This window comes from Phascolarctos cinereus, unplaced genomic scaffold (genome assembly GCF_003287225.1).
Source record: "Phascolarctos cinereus isolate Bilbo 61053 unplaced genomic scaffold, phaCin_HiC Scaffold_5;HRSCAF=322, whole genome shotgun sequence".
Classification (NCBI taxonomy): Eukaryota; Metazoa; Chordata; class Mammalia; order Diprotodontia; family Phascolarctidae; genus Phascolarctos; species Phascolarctos cinereus.
In genome coordinates, this window is record NW_027555958.1 from 289,998,098 (window position 1) to 290,017,606 (window position 19,509).

General features: G+C 43.8%; 1 protein-coding gene across 1 annotated transcript in view; it reads right to left on the bottom strand.

The window, feature by feature from the left end:
- The window catches only part of LOC110215741 (angiotensin-converting enzyme-like), a 38,120-nt gene that overhangs the window by 14,363 nt on the left and 4,248 nt on the right, over positions 1-19,509 (bottom strand). Inside the window, 16 exon segments of the mRNA XM_020997471.2 lie at positions 1,623-1,795; positions 2,171-2,205; positions 2,208-2,267; positions 4,819-5,010; positions 5,228-5,371; positions 8,057-8,144; positions 8,339-8,497; positions 11,298-11,434; positions 12,191-12,402; positions 13,026-13,148; positions 13,433-13,531; positions 14,914-15,058; positions 15,663-15,886; positions 16,476-16,648; positions 17,456-17,553; positions 18,011-18,202. Of these exon segments, the coding sequence (XP_020853130.1) occupies positions 1,623-1,795; positions 2,171-2,205; positions 2,208-2,267; positions 4,819-5,010; positions 5,228-5,371; positions 8,057-8,144; positions 8,339-8,497; positions 11,298-11,434; positions 12,191-12,402; positions 13,026-13,148; positions 13,433-13,531; positions 14,914-15,058; positions 15,663-15,886; positions 16,476-16,648; positions 17,456-17,553; positions 18,011-18,202 (2,254 nt within the window).

Here is a 19,509-nt window from a genome sequence, read left to right on the forward strand (position 1 = left end):
CAAGAAAAGCCCCAGCTCTACCCCTCTGAAAAATATTGAGCCACAAATATTATCAGAAAGAGGTGAAATTAAAAACAAAACAAACAAGCAAGTTCTAGATTAGACTTGTAAAGAGTTCGAATCCTGGTTGTGATAGGAGGGAAACAAGCATTTGTTATGCACCTACTATATGCCAAGTGCTTTATAAATATTATCTCATTTGATCCTCACAATAAACCTGGCAAATAGGTGATGGTACCCATTTTACAGCAGAAGACATGGAGGCAGATTAAATAACAAGTTAAGTGACTTGCCCTGGGTCACACAGCTATTTGAGGCTGCATGTGAACTCAGGTCTTCTTGAGTCTAGGCTTAGTGCTCTATCTGCTGCAGTGCCTAGCCGCAAAGGTTCTCCCTTCCTCCATCCCTAACATGGGTTAGACTAGTTTTTCCTTAAAAAAGCTATTCGACTGACTGGGAGAGGGGACTGGTAAGGGGGGTAGGGGAAGGATTAGGCAGCTTCTCTGTTGACACAGCTTCCTTGTAGATTCTACATGGACACGGTTTCCTGGTCAGTTAAGGACATTAAGTTGTCAGGGCCCTTTTTATACCCTTAGGTAATCAGAAAGCCTTGGCCCCCTAGGCCAATCATGTTGTGTGTGTGTGTGTGGCCGGGGTGGGGGTAGCTTTGTTGATTTTTGGGGAAAAAACTAGCCTAACTCATGTGGAGAGGGAACCCTGGCAATACATTGGTCCTATCACACTGGCTTTGCTACTTATTTCCTGTGTGACCTCGGCAAAATGAGAGGACTGTACTATAAATGACATTTAAGGTCCATTCCAGTTCTGACACCCCATGTATTAAATAGATTGCAGCATCCCTGATCCACCCTACTCCTATTTTCTGAGGCTGCAGTCCTTGTGCCTTTGCAGTAGTGGGCTCCAAAGGCTAACCATAAACCTTCCTTCTTTTAATTTTCTGTTCAGTCATCAGGGTCTTTCTTCCTGCTCTCCCAAAGTGGGATGTATATACACACACACACACACATATATATAGTACTTCTCACTCACTGTTAGTTGGATCTTTGCTCCAGAGGCCACACTTTTTGTTGAAAAACTTTTTCGTGAAAGGTAGCATGTATTTGTGACCACGTGCTGGCTTGGACCACGCAGAGTTAGAAATGTTGTTCGTAGCCCTGGATGCCAACTATTGGCACAGTAGAGTCAGAAGGGCCTGGAATCAGGAAGACCTGAGTTCAGATCTAACCTCAGATATTTATTGTCTGGGCCCTGGACAAGTCACTTAACCATCTCTGCTTTTCTCCATTTCTTCAACTATAAAATGAGAATCATAACAGCACCTACCTTCCGAGGTTACTGTGAATATCAAATGAGATCTTTGCAAAGTACTTAGCACAGCTCCTGGCACACAGTAGACATTTAATAAATGCGTGTTCCCTAACATGTTGATCAAACCATCATGGTGTCCTAACCTTCTGAACTAACCAGTCAGGTTTTCTCCTTATTCTTGATTGGTGGATGTGAGGGGAGGGACAGAGAGAGTGGGATTGTCACCACTTTCTCTAGGCTCCTTTCCCCTTCTCCAAAGGGATCTGAAGGGATATCACCACTTTCTGCCCCACCTGAAGTCTTTGCCATTGTAGAAATCCCAGGCAGAAGCATGGCACACTACTTCTCGCCCATCGTTTGGCTTTTCCAGCATTGACTTATTCCAAAACTCAGGGGTCAAGGGCAGCAGACCCAGGGACTGGAAGAATGTATCTGCCTCTTCAAACATCCTCCGAGGGGTCCAGCCCTGAAGGCAAAAGACCAAAGAATCATAGGATCATAGCTGGAGAACTGGAAGGTACTTCAATGGTTGTCAAAGTTCAACCCCTCAAAAGTAAACTGAGTCCCAGAGAAGGGAAGTGATTTGCCCAAGGTCACGACTCTAGCCCTAAATGCACGCTGGCCAAGAGACAATGTTGAGGGTGCGGGGTAGCGGAAGGGGTGCAGTGTGGAAAAGGACCCCTCTAAGCAGCAGAGAACTCCTTTCACCCCCACTGGATCCCTCCTCTCCTCCTGCTCACTGAGTATCACGGAATCAAGAGTGGAGGAATGTCAGAAGGCACAAGATTGGGGGAAGAAGGGCTGTGTGAGGAGCAGAGAGCAGGGCAGACAGATCACTGACCTGGCTTTTCATAGCTGGAGTGGCATCCACCTGGTGGGCGAAGGGAAAGGCACCACTAACTCATAGATGTTGGACCAGCTCTGAGCCCACATGTTGCCTGGAGGAAGGTTCAGAGGAAAAGGAAAGAGAGAGAAAGAGGTTAAACACAGATATTTATTAATACCCAAGAGGAGAGAACCATCCTGGAATAAGTTCAGAAGGAGTGCTGGCTCCGTTCCTTCTTTGAGAGGTGTAGGATTATGGATGTGGAATATTGAATATTGTCAGAAGACATAGTTGATGTGTTGGGGTTTTCTTCCCCTATTTTTATCTTTGTTACAGGGGATGGCTGTTGATAAAAGAGGGCTGTGGCATATATTTAGAAATGAAGGTAAAGTAAAAACAAATGGTATTGATAATAATTGTAGAACCTCATAAATAGCAAAAGTAAAACCAATTAAAAACTCAAATTCTAAAAAGAGAGAGAGAATTAGGCATGAATTAAAAAAACCCCATAAACAGTTAAAAAGTAGAACCAATTAAAACTCAAATTCTGAAAAGAAAAAGAGAGAAAGAGAAACGAAAGTGTTCAAGTCAGGGGAGTTTGTGCTGTCTCCACTAGCTGTGTCCTTATTTGATAGGAGTATTTATGTTACCCTACCCCCAGTGTTTTCATGAGGAAAGTACTTTGGAAACTTTAAATCACTACATAAGTGTGAGATATTAATAATAATTAAAATAGTAAGAATGATTAAATATTGATGATTATTAATACTAATAATAGTAAGTACACTCTTGCTTTCTTCCCAGTCCCAGGGACAAAAGCTGAGTCCCTTGGACCTTCTGACCATCCTGAGAACAGAATCTACTTATGCCTTATTCTGTAAAATCTCCTACGTTCATGTGACTTGTATCTCATCTGCACACAACTGGCAAGTACCTAACTGTGGCTATGAGCACACAGAGGTGGGGCCTCTTCTTCAGGAGAGATGAGATGGTTCTAGGGATTCAAAGTAGAACAAAGGGGAGAGACTGATCTGATGCTGAAGAACATCAAGTGAGAGAGAAGATCGGTAACTAATGGGAAAAGAAAAGTCAGACTAAGCAAGGAAGAACATGGGCTTTCTGGGAGTTATTCCACCTTGCCCCATCTCTTGTGTTTTAGGGTTTACAAACCTCGGGAGTATTATCATCCCATTTTAGACATGAGTAAAGTGAGGCTCCATAAGGTTAAATGTATTGGCCAAGGTCATAGTTACTAGCTATGATTCTGTCACAGCCAGGACTCGAACTCATTTAAACAACTCTAGTGGACATATGTGTCTTACATGGACACACACATACATCTTAACATATCTTATTCTATAGAACATGATTCTAGGTTTGGGTTCTTAACATGGGGTCCATGAACCTTTAAAAAAGTATTATGATAACTGTATTGCAATATAATTGGTTTCCTGTGTAATCATATATATGTGGGTATATATCTATATACATATATATGTATATATATATATATATATCTATATATATACACACACACACACATATATATGTGTGTATGTATATATAAAATTTTCTGCCTTTAAAAACATTTTAGGTGGGGTTTATTGGCTTCATTAGACTGCCTAAAGGGTCTATGCTTCAGATTAAGAGATCCTTGTAGATTTGAAAGACTTATCTAAACCAAGCAGGGAATCCTATGGGAGCTGTCTTGCAAAGCCAGATTTTTTTTTTCCTTTCTCTTGAATACATGGCAGTAAATTGTTCATTCATTTCAGTTGTGTCTGACTCTTCATGATCCCATTTGGGGTTTTCTTGGTAAAGATACTAGGTTGGTTTGTCATTTCCTTCTCCAGCTCATTTTACAGATGAGGAAACCAAGGCAAACAGGGTGAAGTGACTTGCCCAAGGTCACACAGCTAATCGCGTCTGAAGCCATATTTGAACTAATGAAGATGAGCCTTCCTGATTCCAAGCCCAGTGCCCTATGCATTGTGCCACCAGAGTAGGAAAGACTTTTGGCCTTGAAGCTAGAAAACTTGGGTTTCTTTCCTTCCTCTGACAGGGACAGGTTCCTTAAACATTCTGAGACTCAGCTTTCTCACCTACAACATGAGATGGTAATGCTAGCATGACCTAATCTCATGGGCCTATGGGGAAAAGCACCTGTGTAAGTCATAAAGTGCCATAAAAGTGTGGGTTATTGTTATTGTGTCCTGCCTCTCCCTCCATCTCTCCTCTGTGCTTAAAGCCATTACTATAACACTCAAAAGGGGAGGGCTGGCTTGAGTGCGAGTCAGGCCACTAGGGATATAGCAGCCTTGGCAACATAACCCATAGTCTCAAGCCTTTCAATTCTCCTAACCGTGGAAATGTTTCCTGGTCAAAAGAGTCCACACTCCCCTCCTATGGCAGCCCCTCTCCTCCCTGCCACCTGCACTCACACTTTTCTCCACTATCTATTCTAATGCTTGTCCTGGTGCTCTCATCAGAGGTTCCTTATATCTCTCTGGTCCCATTCTGCCTGTTCTTCATCCCCAGCCCCAGGCCTCTTTCCTATTACCGAGACCTAACCCTGTATCTCCCACATCCATCTCTACCATCAAGCCTTCACCCTCCCCTCCCTGCCACTATCCCTTGGCCTCAGTCCTTCATCTCCTTCTCACCTAACAGATGAGCAGGAATGGGCCCTTGAAGGTTGATGTAGTTGGCTCCATAGTGACGGTACAGGGCACGACGGACATACGCGTGGAGGTTCAGGTAGAGGGGCTGCAGTTCCAGGTAAATTTTCTCCAGGTCCTGCTCTAGGGAAGGTGTTTCATACTGGGCTCTCCAGTAGGCTCCAGAATCAGCATAGCCTGGGGCACAGGTGAGAACGAGATCCAGCTCTTACGGATTCCCCTGGTCACCTAGCATTGGCTTCCCAGCTCATCTCACTCATGGGACCTGTCCCCAAGTCTCTGTTTCTCCCCTAAAGTCAGGGCCTCGGAGGATAAACTGTGAGGTCTGTGGGTTCCCAGGGCAGTCTGCAGACCAGTATACCAGGAGGGACAAGGAGAATAGGCGGATACTCACCATTGAGCTGGGCAGCCTTGTTGCTAAGCTCCACATACTCCGGGAAGTCGGGAAGGACAGTTCGTCCTGCAGTATCCCTCCAACCCTTCCACGCCCAGAGTAGGTCATCATAGTTCCGAGATGAGGCCATCAACTCCGTCAAATCTGAGTGCATTTAATATAAATTGAATACAAGGTCCCCAAGTGTAAACCACACACACACACACACACACACACACACACACACACACACACGACAATCCCAGAGCTAGAATAGACCTTAATGGGGTCATATAGGAATGGACGAGAGAAGCAGTATGGTACAATGGATTTTAGCTCTGGCTCTTCCATTAATTCACTACATTATCTCAGGTCAGACATTTCCCCTCTATGAGATCTTCCTCATCTGTAAAATGGGGATCTACCAAAATGCCCAGGTTACCTCCTAGCACTGGGAGATTCAAAAATGACAGATGCGAAGGTCGCTGGAAAAACCTAAAGTAACAACTGTAGATAAGATGGTACTGTCTGAGCTGAGTGTTACTGGAAGTTGCAAAATCACACTGATTCACTCATTAGAAATTCATTTAGAAATTTATGCTGCATGATCTTAGCTGGCTTTCCCTTCCCCCTCCCCAACTCTTCGGCAATCCTTTTATTCTATCTTTGTTGATCCCTAATCACATTCCCCACATCAACATCTTCAAATCTGATATGTTCCCACAAGGCCCTGATCCCACTCCTACCCTTACAAACTTTACCTCTCAAACTCAAGTTGATGACTTGTGCAGCTAGGTGTCGAAGGTGTTGTAATGGATAGAGCAGTGGGCCTGGAGCTAGGAAGACCTGAGTTCAAATCCATCCTCTAACATTTACTAAGTGTGTCTCCTTCAGCAAGTCACTTAACCTCCGTTTGCCTTAGTTTCCTCAACTGTAAAATAGGGTAATAATAATAGTACCTTTCTCCCAGCTCTGACGCTCACTAGCCACGTGACCATCTGCCTTAGCTTTTCAATTATAAAACCGATATAATACCATGTAGGTGGCTAGATGATATATAGCGGATAGACAAAGAGAACAAAGAAAAGGGAAAAGAATGAATTTGCATAAAATATTCTTAGCAATTCTTTTCTGTGGTGGTAAAGAATTGGAAAACTGAGGGAATGCCCATCAATTGGGGAATTGGCTGAATGAGTTGTGGCATATTCTGTTATAAGAAATGATGAGCAGGATGGTTTCAGAAAAAACCTGGGATGACTTATATGAACTGATGCAAAGTGAAGTAAGCATAACCAGGAGAATACCATACATAGTAACAGCAATATTGTAAGGATGATCAAGTGTGAAAGACTTAGGCACTCTGATCAAGACAATACCTCGGGCAAATCACTTAACTTCTGTCTCAGTTTCCCCAATTGTAGAACGGTGATCATAATAATACCTACCTCCCAGGATTCTGTGAGGATCAAATGAGATATCTGTAAAGCACTTAGCACAGTACCTGGCACACAGTAGGCCTCTAACAAATGCTTGTTCCCTTCCTTCCTTCCTACTTATGCCACATACTTTTTAGGGTTCTGATAAGCAAAGTGTTTTGTAAACTTTAAAACACAGATCAGAGGTGTGAGCTATTCTTATTATGCCAATAAGCTTTTCCCCATAGGACTCAGTTTCCATCCTTTGATCTTCCTCTTCCTTCTCTGGACCTTTTCCAGGTTTTTCCACATCTTTTAATAGCCCAGATGGGATGAAACACTTAAAATGGAGCATGATTAATGGCAAATACAGCAGAATCATGGATTCATGATTTCTGGACGTTACTCTTCTTTTCACACATTCTATCCTGTGTATACACACACATCATATACTCATATGCCTAGCCTCATCCAGGGTAAAGGAGGGGAGGAAGAGGACTTTTTGTCTTCTGTGTTTGTTCTTCTTTCCTCCATTCCTATTCACTATTATTCTGATGGAGATACTGGGCAGTAAAGGCCACTACGGACAAGGATTGAACAGGGAGGAATGTCTCCTCAAGTCTACCATCCATGGAAGCTTCTTGGAAGAAGAGGGACTGACTGGGTTTGCAATTAGAGGTGGATGGGAAAAACCTTTTGGGCAAGAAGGGAAGAAAGGGGGAAGAGATGGGCTGAGCCAAATATAAACAAGATCCACTCTCTGCAGGAACAGCCAGTGAAGTCTTAATTAGGAAACTCAATAGGCCTAGAATATCTGAATACTGAGGGTGAGAATGAAGAAATGGTTTGGGTCCAAGGCAAGGTGATGAATCAAGTTCAGGTAAAGTAGACCTGGCCTTGGTGATGTAGTCAGGAAAAGGACCAGGGATGAAGATCTCAAAGGAGTGCTTTAGAATTTGCAAAACACTTTCCTCTTGGGGGCAGCTAGGTGGCGTGGTGGATAGAGTACCAGCCCTGGAGTCAAGAGGACCTGAGTTCAAATCCAGCCTCAGACACATGACATTTACTAGCTGTGTGACCTTGAGCAAGTCACTTAACCCCATTGCCTAGCCCCCCCCAAAACCACTTTCCTCTTGACAACTCAATGCAAGGATCATTATCCCCATTTTACAGATGACTTGGGTTCAAGTGACTTGTCCAAGGCCACCCAGCTCACAAGTACAAAAGATGGCACTCCAATCCAAGCCCAGGACACTTTCCACTATACAAAACTAAGGGAGAAGATAAGAGTAATCCACAACCACACCAAACTTCAGGACCTGATGAGCAGAATAAGGGAAGGACCCTCCTGGCTCTATCTCCATCACAGCTAGCCTTATCTGTTCCTCTTCACTTCCTCCACCCGTTTCCTTTAGAAACACACATCCATACTCACCAGGATCCAGGGGTAGACAGGATCCATTTTGTTGGCACACTTTGGCTGTACTGTAAGCTGATTCCATCTTCAACAGTATCTTATTGTACTAGGAAAAGCAGCAAGGGGAGGGCAACGGTATTACCTAGGAAGTGCCACGGTACTGCCTTTTCCTCTTTAGAGACCTTTAACCCTTTCCAGCTCTTATCTCCTTAGGCAACTCTTCCTCCCTCCTAATCTGTTGTTCTCTATTGGGATTCTCCCAAACAATGGGGGCCCCCTTATCTCGAGCCATAATCATACCTTATCCAAATCTGTAGTGGACAGGGCTGCCCGACCTAGATCTTTAAGCTTTTCCAGGAGCCGTTTCACCGATGACTTCTGGAAATTGCTGGTGTCAAACTGGCGGGCATGAGTGCCATATTGTAGTGTGTGAGAAGACAATTCCAGGTTCTTTTCCAACTAGGAGGGCAGAATCATAAGGGCTAAGCTATCCCAATGATCCAATCCACAAAAGGCAAAGAAGTCTTAGGTCCTACAATTCATTCCCACCTCTGGTCCCAACCTTTGGATTGGGATAGGGCTATCTTGGGGAAGCAGGAAATCGGGGATAGCAAAGCAAAGGTGCTTCATCCAGCTGCATTGGTTGTAACTACTCTAGTTATATCTCTGAAAGTAGACCCTAGGGCAGGCAACTGTGTTCTCCATACATAGATGCCCAATCTGTTCCTTCCAATAGACAGACTATCTCTCTTCTCAAGACCTACAGATGGAACCTGAGGGTGGAGGCTTAGGGTCAGCACCTGAAGGAACATATTGGCAAATCTGCTACCTTCATTTGTTCAAAGCTTATGATACAGTGGAGAAGACACTGGATAGGGAGTCTGGGGACTTAGGTATGAATCTTGATTCTGCTGCTCACTACCTTTGTGACCTTGGAACCTCTATGGAATTTAGTGTCTTTATCTATAAAAATGAGGGGGTTGGCCTAGGTGACCTCTAAGGTTTCTTCTAGCTTTAAATTTGATTCACATGAATAAGTACTGCACTTGTGATTTCACTGACATAGGAAACTCTCAGGTAAGGAAACTCCCCTCTGCCATGTAAGTCAGAACATTCTCTGCAGTTTATAACCTTAGAGTACCAGGAAGTTAAATTTCTTGCCCAGGATCACACAGTCAGCATGTATCAGAGGCATGGCTTGATCCTGGATTCCTCCTGACTTTGAAGCCAAATCTTCATCCACAGGGCCTTACTACCTGCCCTAGTTTTATAAAGAACTTGGAATTTTAGGTAACAACACAAAAATCATTTGTGGCAGAGCTGGAAGCAAGGACTAGGATTGCCTAGTCCAATTTGGTACCAATCACTAAAGGACGGATGTTCAGGGTCTTAGGAATCAAACAGTTTTGCATTTGAAATTGGACTAGAACCTGGAGGAAGAAAGTGAAACCAAGAGAGAAATGACTTGCCCAAGAGTACACAGGGAGCCTCTAGGGCATGGCGCATATGTCTTTACTGGACAAATGCTATGCTAACCCTCAAGAAAGTTAAGTGTTGACAGAGACAGAATTGGGGAGCCCAACTTTACAAGTGTAATTAGCATTTGGCATGCTGGACTAAAATCTAGCTCTATATGATATAGGCTAGGAATGTCAAGATCAGAATATTTAACTTGACACAAGGAAGGTCAAGATCAGAATATTTTAATTTGCTTCTGAGTACTGGCAAACAAATCATTTCTATAGATTTTAAATTTGCTTGAATAAAACTTTAAATTTAGTTTGGTAGCATCATTTTCATACAAATAATAATCATCAGCATTTATATAGCACTTTTAAGTTTTGCAACATGAAAGTAATTTGTATATTAATTGCAAAGGATTTTTTTTACCTATAGATGGTTAGTGTGAGACGGTAAGATCTGGGTTCAAGCCCTGACCTTGACGTGCATTAACTTTGTGACCTTGACCAAGTCATCTCTCAGCACTGTAGGCCTATGGTGTCAAACTCAAAGAGAAATTAAGGTCATTAATACATACATAAGGATCCCTGGAGACCACATATTGATTTGGTTTTAAAACGTAATATCTATATTTTATTGTTTTTAATTTTATTAAATATTTCCCAGCTACACATTGATCTGACTTGGGCAGAACTCAAGAATATTGTGGGCTGCATGTCTGACACCTCTGCAGTTGCAGAGACAGTACCATTCTGCCCTGGTAGAGTTTCCCTACCTGGGAATTTGCCATACTATCGTGAACTATCATAGGCTAGGTCCCTATCCTTATCCTACATCTTTCAACATTATCAAGATCCATAACATTATTGGTAAAGATCCTTCTCCACTTCCTCTCCCCATCCGCACCCCCGAAAATAGATCATAAATGTTCTATGTGTCTCACTCTAGTCTTCATGGGTCGGTATGGCCAAAATGATTCGCCATCTGGTGACTAAACCTCTGGGGAGAGAAGCTCCTCAGAACTTAGAACAGCTGGTCCTTTGATGGCAGCAGAAGTATGCTGGAGCCAGCTAATACCAGCTACCCAATTGTTAAATTTTCAGTGTGAGCATCTGTACTTTGGAAATTGGCAAATGTTATAAATTAGGGCTTGACTTATTTATTTATTTTTGATTATCTGGACTTAAAATGATAGAGAAAATATTAATAATATAGATTAATCTAAAAAATGTGTTGCAAGAACAGGTTTTGGTTTTTTTCCTTTTCTTTCCTTTGGAGAATTAGTTGTTAAGCATTTACCAGCACACCCCTGGATGGCTAGCATTGTCTGCTGCTAAACTAATGCTAGAAGCTTTGTGGCTTGGGAGGGTTTGATGAGGCATCCCTAAAGACTTAAGTACTACCCATTAAGAGAGGAAAATAACTCACCCTGACTTGAACAAAACTGCATTTGATTAAAAAAAAATTCTGTAATTTAAAATTTTTGTGAATTCTTACTATTCTTCCTTTACTGATCCTCTTTACTTTGAATTAGTAATGTTTACTATAGCTCAATTTATCCCTATTATGAATGTGAGATAAAGATGAGGGCTCCAGCTACTATACCTCATTCTCCCACCAGACAAAGCAGCTTTCCTTCCTGTTTCTTAGGCATTAAGGGTGGGACCAAAGACAGAAAAGGAAGGGGGGGGGGAAGGGACCATGAGAGACAGAATGAAGCTTTTTCTTAAACAAATTCAAGAATGGAGGCAACTCCAGAGATGGGGCTAGTAGGAGAGGAGCCTGTGGGAGACTATACCATAATCTTGCTATTTTCTTCAGTGATGTTTGTGTTGTAAGCCCAGCTGGCCTCTACATATGCATTCGTTATGACTTGTCCCAACTGGTCATACTCCTCAAGAAACTTCTCGGCTTCTGCTTCATCAGTCAGCTTGTCTGTTGAAGGGAGGAAGGGGAAAGACATAAACCTGGTTCAAGGTAGCCCTCTTCTTTCTTCTCCAACCCAGACTCTTCACCTCTCCCTATCTTCTCATTCTTTTCCCCACCCTTTTTTCATCTCGTTTCTTCCCATTTCCTTTCCTCTTTGTCTCTGAAACCACAGTGCTTAGCATGGGTGCCTGGCATGCTTAACAAACAATAAACGCTCATTTGATAGATTGATTGATTTCCCTTTTCCCTCCCTTTCCCCTCTCTGTGACTAACAATTCCCTCCTTTCTCCCTTCCCTTTTCTCCAAGTCTGACCTCCACCCAGGCTCTGAGTTTTTCCCAAACTGAGAAGCCATAAGATCAGCCCACAATAAAGGAATGGGAGCATTTCCTGAAGCACCCAACCTTGACCCACGATTACCAGAGCCAAGCAACCCAACATCCCAGCCAATCAAAACATAGCTCATAGTTCAACCTCACAGAGGTTAGGCATTAAGAACTCAGAACCTATGGATCAGCTTGGAATCTGAAAGGATTTTTGAGCTTATGAAGTAGCTCCAAGGTATAAGAAGCTGGTGAGGTATCTTCCAATCCCACAGTCACTTCTGAAGGGCTCACAGAGTTGCCTGAAGTGTGTGGGATGGGACCTCACCCACATTCTGACTCTTTAATTACAGGAGTAACAGAAAGCTTTTGCTAGAAATGAAGTGAGCTCTAGTACCAGGAATTTGGGGTCTGGCTCTGTTTTCCCCTGCAGATATTACCGATGCCCTCTGGATAGCCATCTGGCACTGGTGGACGCCACTCAAATTCAGGCCAGCCCAGGACCTCGCCATTGATCTCGTTCTGTTCGGTCAGCCAATTGGTGAGGGGCTCAAAGTATTCAAGAAGTGGTCCTGCATCCAGGGTCTCTGAGCCTGTCATCTCCTTAAGCACCTCCTGCCAACGCCGAGAAGCACCTGCCTGCAACACCTCCCTGCAGTGGGCACAGGGGGATCAGGAGAGATCTCTGACAGAGTCCATCTGCCTTGTTTCTCAGATTGGGGTTCTCTACATCTCTGGCTGCTCCTGTGTAAATCAGACCATGAGAACCATGGAAATCCATATGCTCTCTAATTTAAGGGATGAAGAAAATTGGGAATGGCAAATTAACCTGCAACAGCCAGTAACAGCTGCACAGCCAGGAAGTGTAGGGGATACAGTCCTGGGCCTGGAGTCAGGAAGAACCACGTTCAAATCTGACCTCACTAGCTGTGTGACCCTGGACAAGTCACAAGTTCTGTTTTCCTTAGTTTCCTCAACTGTAAAATGGAGATAGTAACAGCCCTACCTCACAGGGTTGTTATGAGAATCCGAATGAGATAGTATTTGTAATAGGCTCAGCACAGTGCCTGGCACCAAATAAGCACTATATAAATGCTTATTCTCTTCCCCTTACACCGGTTACGTCAGTCTACTTACAGCTGTAATGGTAGAGAGGTGGTTGCACCATATATATGGCATAATCTGCCATTCCTCTTTCCACTTGCGTAGAGTACCATGCTATTTACTTTATCCTCCCTCTTCCTTTCCATGACCGTTCCCCCCTTCAAAGCTTACCTGAGTTTGGCACCAGCCTGTTGAGATTGATAGATGTCACAGTAGTACAGGGGCCCATTATAGCCTGCCTCAGCACATAAGGCTTTGTGGAACTGGAACTGAAGGACAAAACTCACAAAATACCTGTGGGCACATTTCTTGGCATCATTGGAATTGCCCAAGTTCTGCTTCCACTTCCTGTCTGTCACCAGCTAAGATGGTAGGGTTCAGGGGGAATCCAGGGGAACAGAGGAAGAACATGGATCTCAGCATCCCTCCTTCTTCCCCTAAACTCTGGGGCCAGTCCCTAGACTTTGTAATCAACCACATCTTAGTCCTGAGGTGGGTTCATTGGGGACTCAGTTGCAGGGAATATAGAGTAGGGATAGGAGGGATGAGAGGGAGAGAATGGAACAAGATTGCTATACCTGATGTATGGTGTTACAGATGGGACATGAAACTTTGCCCCAGGGTCGAAATGGGTTTCATTCCGGGCAATGGGAGGGCAGATGCCCTGGTATTTGGTCCTAAAAGAAAAAAAAGTGACTCATTACCCAAGAGCATAGGAGTTTAGGCATAGGTCTGGATATAGGCAGTCTGATTAGCCCAAGGCAGCTACATGGTACCAATAGTGCACAGAGTGCTGGTCTTGGATCCAGGAAGACCCGATTTCAAATGTGACCTCAAATACTTACTAGCTGTGTGACCCTGAGCAAGACACTTCATTTTTGCCTGCCTCAGTTTCCTCAACTATAACATCAGGATAATAACAGCATTTCCCTCCCAGGGTTGGTATGAAGATCCAATGAGATATTTGTGAAGCACTTTGCAAACCTTGAAGCACGATGTGATAAATGTTTTGATGCTATTATTATTATTATTATTATTAGTTTGGCTTTTGTAGAAACAAGACAAGGTGGCCGAGATAGTGTGGTAATAACAGAAACAGCCCTATGTCTGAAATCAGGTGACACCTGAATTGGAGTCCCAGTTCTAACACTTTACTATGTGGCCAAGGGCCAGTCATCTGAACTCTCTGAGCTATAGTTTCTTCATCTGTAAAATGGGGATACAGATTAGCTACCCACCTCGTAGTGCCACTGTGAAGAAAGAGCTCTGTAAACCTAAATCATGAGATTTAGAGATGGAAAAGGTACTATCACAGAGGATGGGGGTCAGTCAAGAACAATTGATTTTTATACAGCGTGTTCCAGAAGTCTTAGTGCAGCTTTAAGCTTTAACAGCATTCACCTTTAAAGCCTTAAGCTTAAGTGGCTTAATATGGCACTAAGACTTTTGGGATGGCATGTAGAACCCTTTAAAGTCTGCCCAGTGCTTTCCATAGGTTATTTTCTTTTTTCTTTTCTTTTTTTTTTATAGGCAATGGGGTTAAGTGACTTACCCAAGGTCGCACAGCTTGTAAGTGTCAAGTGTCTGAGGCTGGATTTGAACTCAGGTCCTCCTGACCCCAGGGCCCATGCTGTATCCACTGAGACACCTAGCTGCTCCCATGGGTTATTTTCTTTGAAACACACAACTACTCTTAAGTCAGGCACTGCAGGAACTATCATTTCCATTTTACAGATGAAGAAACTGAGACTCAGAGGGAGTCAGTGATTTATTTGCCCCAGGTTCCCACAGCTGGGAAACAGAAGAGGAATCTGAATCTAAGCCTGGGTGATTTCACATCCAGCAGTTAATACACTATGCCGATGGCACTGAAAAATGAAAGGTTTTCTGGTGGAGGGAGGGCTGGAAGGACAGGGAGGGAGAGGCATGGTGGGAGGTAACACTGGAAGGACAAACAGCAAGTGGGGCAAACTGGTGGTTTCTTGGCTACCCAGAGTATCTTTGCCAGGGATGAAGCAAACAAAAACAGGGGAGTCACTTTCCCTAGGTGTTCGCTTACCGAAGGTACCACCAGTCATAGTTGTATTGAGATGCAGTTGTAGACCCACTGAAGACCCTCCAACGCCACTGGTCCACCAGGTAGCCAAAGGGCAAGAAGGCGATCTTATCTAGCGCCATCTTTAACAGGTAGTTGATGTCACTTTCTGAAAGACAGTTGTAGGACAAGTGCCAGTAATAAGGAAGAAAAGGACAGGATTTATCCTGGACAATTGGCCTCAGGAGAGGGAAGAGTTAAGAAGAGGTTTGGGAGAAGAAGAAGAAGAAGAAGGAATCTGAGTTCAAGACCTAGGAGAAGAATGTAGAGAAAGGATCATAGCATTCACAACTGGAAGGGAAGGATGTCAAGGACCATCTAATCTAATTGTTACATTTTATAAGTGAAAAAAGAAAGGAACAGAGAGATTAGGTGATTTGCTCAAAGTCACACAAGTGGTAAGTGGCTGAGAGATGGTCTTCAGCTTCCAAATTTAGTGTTCTTTTCTCCTGTGCCCCATTGAGGATACTCCCTCCAATCCTAGCCCCACCTTGGGCTGTACTATATGATGACCATTGCCCTTCCCTCTTCCCATTCTCATGCCCAGCTCTCTCTGAGATTTACTTTTTCTACCAGGGCATCTGAAGCTAGTAATAGCATGAGAATAAAGGGGGCTGGGGTACAGGGTAGGGTAGAAAGGGCAGGAACAATAGCCATCAGGATTATGGATGAAGTGGGAATGGAGATCTCTGGTCATCCCTCTTACCCCATACCATTGTCATAAGTAATACTGTCCAGCAGGCCAATTTTCTGTAGATGACCAGGTGTGGAGACAGATAAGGCTAGCACATCCCCAATGGCCTCATGGAAGCCAGGATTGGCACCCCTTCGCAGGGAAACAGGCAGATCTTTGTACTGAAGATAATATTGCACATGGCCCATCTCGTGATGTACGGTGAAGAGCTGGTCCATGGTCACTCTCGTGCACTGCTTGATCCTGGAGCAGGGGAAGGGATATAAGGTGGGGTGAGCTAAGCAGAGAGCAGCCTAGTTAGGACAGAACTGGACAACAAAGTTGAGAAGGGAGGACCACACAAGCTACCAAGGAGAGAATGAAATGCAATGTTCCTCTAGCCCAGGAGTTCTTAACCTGGGATGCATAGACCTTCAAAGAGTCCATGGATAGATTTTAGGAAGCTTATGAATTTAAAAAAATATATATTATGATAACTCTATTTCAATATAATTGGTTTCCTTTGTAATCTTATGTATTTTATTTCATGCATTTAAAAATATCATTCTGAGAAAAGGTGATCCATTGACTTCACCAGATTATGACACCACATTTTTGATGTAAAAACAGTTCAAAATTCCTGCTTTATTCCGCAAATGGGAAGTAGTAAGAGCTGCATGCACCGGTGGGTCCCAGCCCTTTCTGTCATGTTCCCAGGGACCCCCAAATATACCCACCACCCTGGCTAATGGTAACCTCAGTAGGTGGGGAGTGACCAGTGTATCTGTCTGGTAGATCTTCTTATTCCTCCCAAATGCCAAAGAATCCCTGTACCCTGTAGGAGAAAGTGCACCTGAAATCTTTCCTGTTGTAGAAGTCCCAGGCAGAGGCATGGCATACCACCTCTCGCCCATCATCTGGCTTCTCCAGCATGGACTCAGCCCAGAACTCTGGAGGCATAGGCAGTAGCCCCAGGGATGTGAAAAATTCTTCTGCAACCCGGAACATGTGTGTGACATTCCAGCCCTGGGGTTGGTGGTGGTGAGAGAACAAGAGGAGGCAGGGGTCAACTGCAGTATCCTTTACTAGCAATTCCCAGGGTAGAAAGAGAATCTGGTCTCTCACCATTCTCTTCTCTAATCTCACTTTATGATTCCACTCATAACAAAGCTGAGTCTCCTCCAGAGACTCAGCCTAGGGAGTGTCACCAATCCCCTGACTGAAGTAGAGGACGGGGCATGGTTTAGTTCTGTGATTTGCATCTACAGCCTCCCCAGTCAAAGCACTGAATTATTTACTCACAAAGAAATAGACAAGAGAGGGCAGAATTCACTAATAGCAAGGGTTTTCTTCCACTCTCATAGTGGGGAATGGAGAAGAAGGTGGGGGCGGCATGCCTATGAGGGCAGAAGGCCACTAGCCTACTAGTCTCAGGGTTTACCAAGAGCAGAATCTTGCCCACATTATACTAAGAAGACACTTTTTCTCTAGGTCTCCCATCTTTATTCTGCATTAACTCATTTTCTCTGTCCTCATCCCTTATCCCCAGGCCTGCCCTTCTGCCCATGTCTGAGTTTACCCTTGCCCTTCTTTCCCCGTCCATGCTGCCCACCACGACCACAGAGCTTTCAATGGAGGTAATGTCCCAGGCATTTCAGATCATTCAGTTTGGGAAGAACCAAACCAAATCGGCCAGAGGACAATCATCTTCCATCTCTCAGAAGAAGTATGCCTACTGACGGAGGAGTAAAAGCAGTGACTTGCTTGAGCTCTGCCCCAAACCCCTCCAAATACCTGTTTTTAAAAAATGGCTCTAAACAGAAGTATGCCTACCTTCTCCACCATGGTGCTAGTAACATCTAGGTTAGGCTTGTCCGGGAAGGGAACCACCATGTCATAGATGTTTTCCCAACTCTGTGCCCACATGTTTCCTGCAGAAGCAAGCAAAGAAGATCTAAAATCTTACACCCAGTATCCATATTACCAACGGCAGGCAACATTACCTGTGACTAGCAAGTATCATAGCTGTCTGAGTTAGGGGCATAATACAGGAATGGGTCCAACCTGGCACATTGGGAATGGAGAAAGGAAAAGAACTTAGAGAATCTGGGGACTAATCTCACATTCCTCTGAATATCCTAGGGTTCTCAGGCCTAGCAGGAGGCTAGTCTGTGTTCAGGTGGAAAAATGCTAGTTTTCTTTCTGAACAGGGCAAGGTCCTTCCCTTGACACCTTTAGGACACTATCAGAAGGCCCAGGTCTGCAGGACACCCACCGTAACTGCTTTCCCTACCCCTGATATCCTGTCTATGTCATTCTATTCTCCCTCTCCCACACACACCTTCTCCAACCACACTCCATGTGGAAGATGGGAAGATGGGTCCTTACCCAGGAGATGAGCAGGGATGGGACCCTGGAGATTGATGTAATTGTCCCCATAGCGGCGGTGCAAGCCACGGCGCACAAAGGCATGAAGATTCAGGTACAGAGGCTCTAGCTGTTGGTACAGTCGCTCTAGGTCTTCCACGAATGTAGATGAGTCATACCAAGAACGCCAGTATGCCCCCGTGTCCTCAAAGCCTGCCAAGGAAATGCCTCCAGTCCAAGGGTCTTCCTGCTTCTCTACTCCCATCCTAATCTCCATTAGAAGATTCACAGGAAGGGAGGCATAGGTCTTATTACTGTGTTACATATGACAAATTCACTTCCTAGGGCTCAAGATGAGAGTGGAAGGAGCAGACAGAAAGAATCTGGCTCAAGGCTAGAAGCATGAGGAGATGGAATCTAATCAGTATCTGGCTAAACCAGGTGTAACCGTGTCTATGAGAGGAGCCAAATCTTCTGCAGGCAGAAGGGAAGGTATCTAGTGATATTGGGATCTGTAGTTCAGGGAGGAAATAGTATCCTACTCCTATCCTGGAAGAGTCTGAGAATCTATCATTGACTGAACTGGAGGGCAGAGTTTTTGGCTTCTATGCAGGAGAGTAGGGAGGGAAAAGGGAGAAAAGGGGGAAAGGAATATGCATTTATATAGTGCCTGCTATGTTCTGGGCACTGTGCTAAGTGCTTTGCACATATTATCTCATCTCATTTCAGGTAGACAATGACATACAGACTCCTAATGGCAGAGGTGTAGGAAAAAATGTTAAGCCAGAGTGGCCAGTATCTTCATCTATCAGGGGCACACAGAACAAAAGTGACCAGAGTGTGGGACCCCCCTAATTATTAGTAAATCTAAGTTGTGGTGAATTACCTTTTCCTTTCTTCCTTCTCATTTTTCCATGCTAAAGGATAGATACTTAAATCCATAACTTCCTGTTCTTTTAAAGTTATTTGCTGATTTAAATAATACTTTAAAGCATACTTCCTCTTGATGAGGATGGGATTGGTTTTATTTGCTTCTGATTTCTGTTAAGTATGTAATTGTATATCCTGAGTGCAAATGAGAAGGATGCCAGTGGCTAGCTTGACTACACAGAACAAAAAGACTTACATCTTTGGCCAAACATTATAAGTTTCTTTGACAAAGTTACAAGTAACTTTGATTACGGACTATGTAGTACGAAAGGATCATATAATTATGGTTTTATTAATAACTTCTGTTTTATAAGCCTCCTAAAAAAGCAGGGGAAGAGATCCCTATGGAAAAAGATAAGAGTAAAGAGACAGGATCATAGCATTTTAGGACTGGAAAGGATTCAGGCTAAAATCATGATTTCTTTGTTTGTTGGCAGGTCAAATCATTTAAAATATGGGTGCTTTAAAATATGAGGGTCAGAACTCCAATAGAATCTGAAGCCGTTGATCCATACCTAAGGATCCCTGCAGCCGCACACTGACTTAGTTTTTTAAAAATGTAATATTATCTATGTTCTGTTGTATTTTTT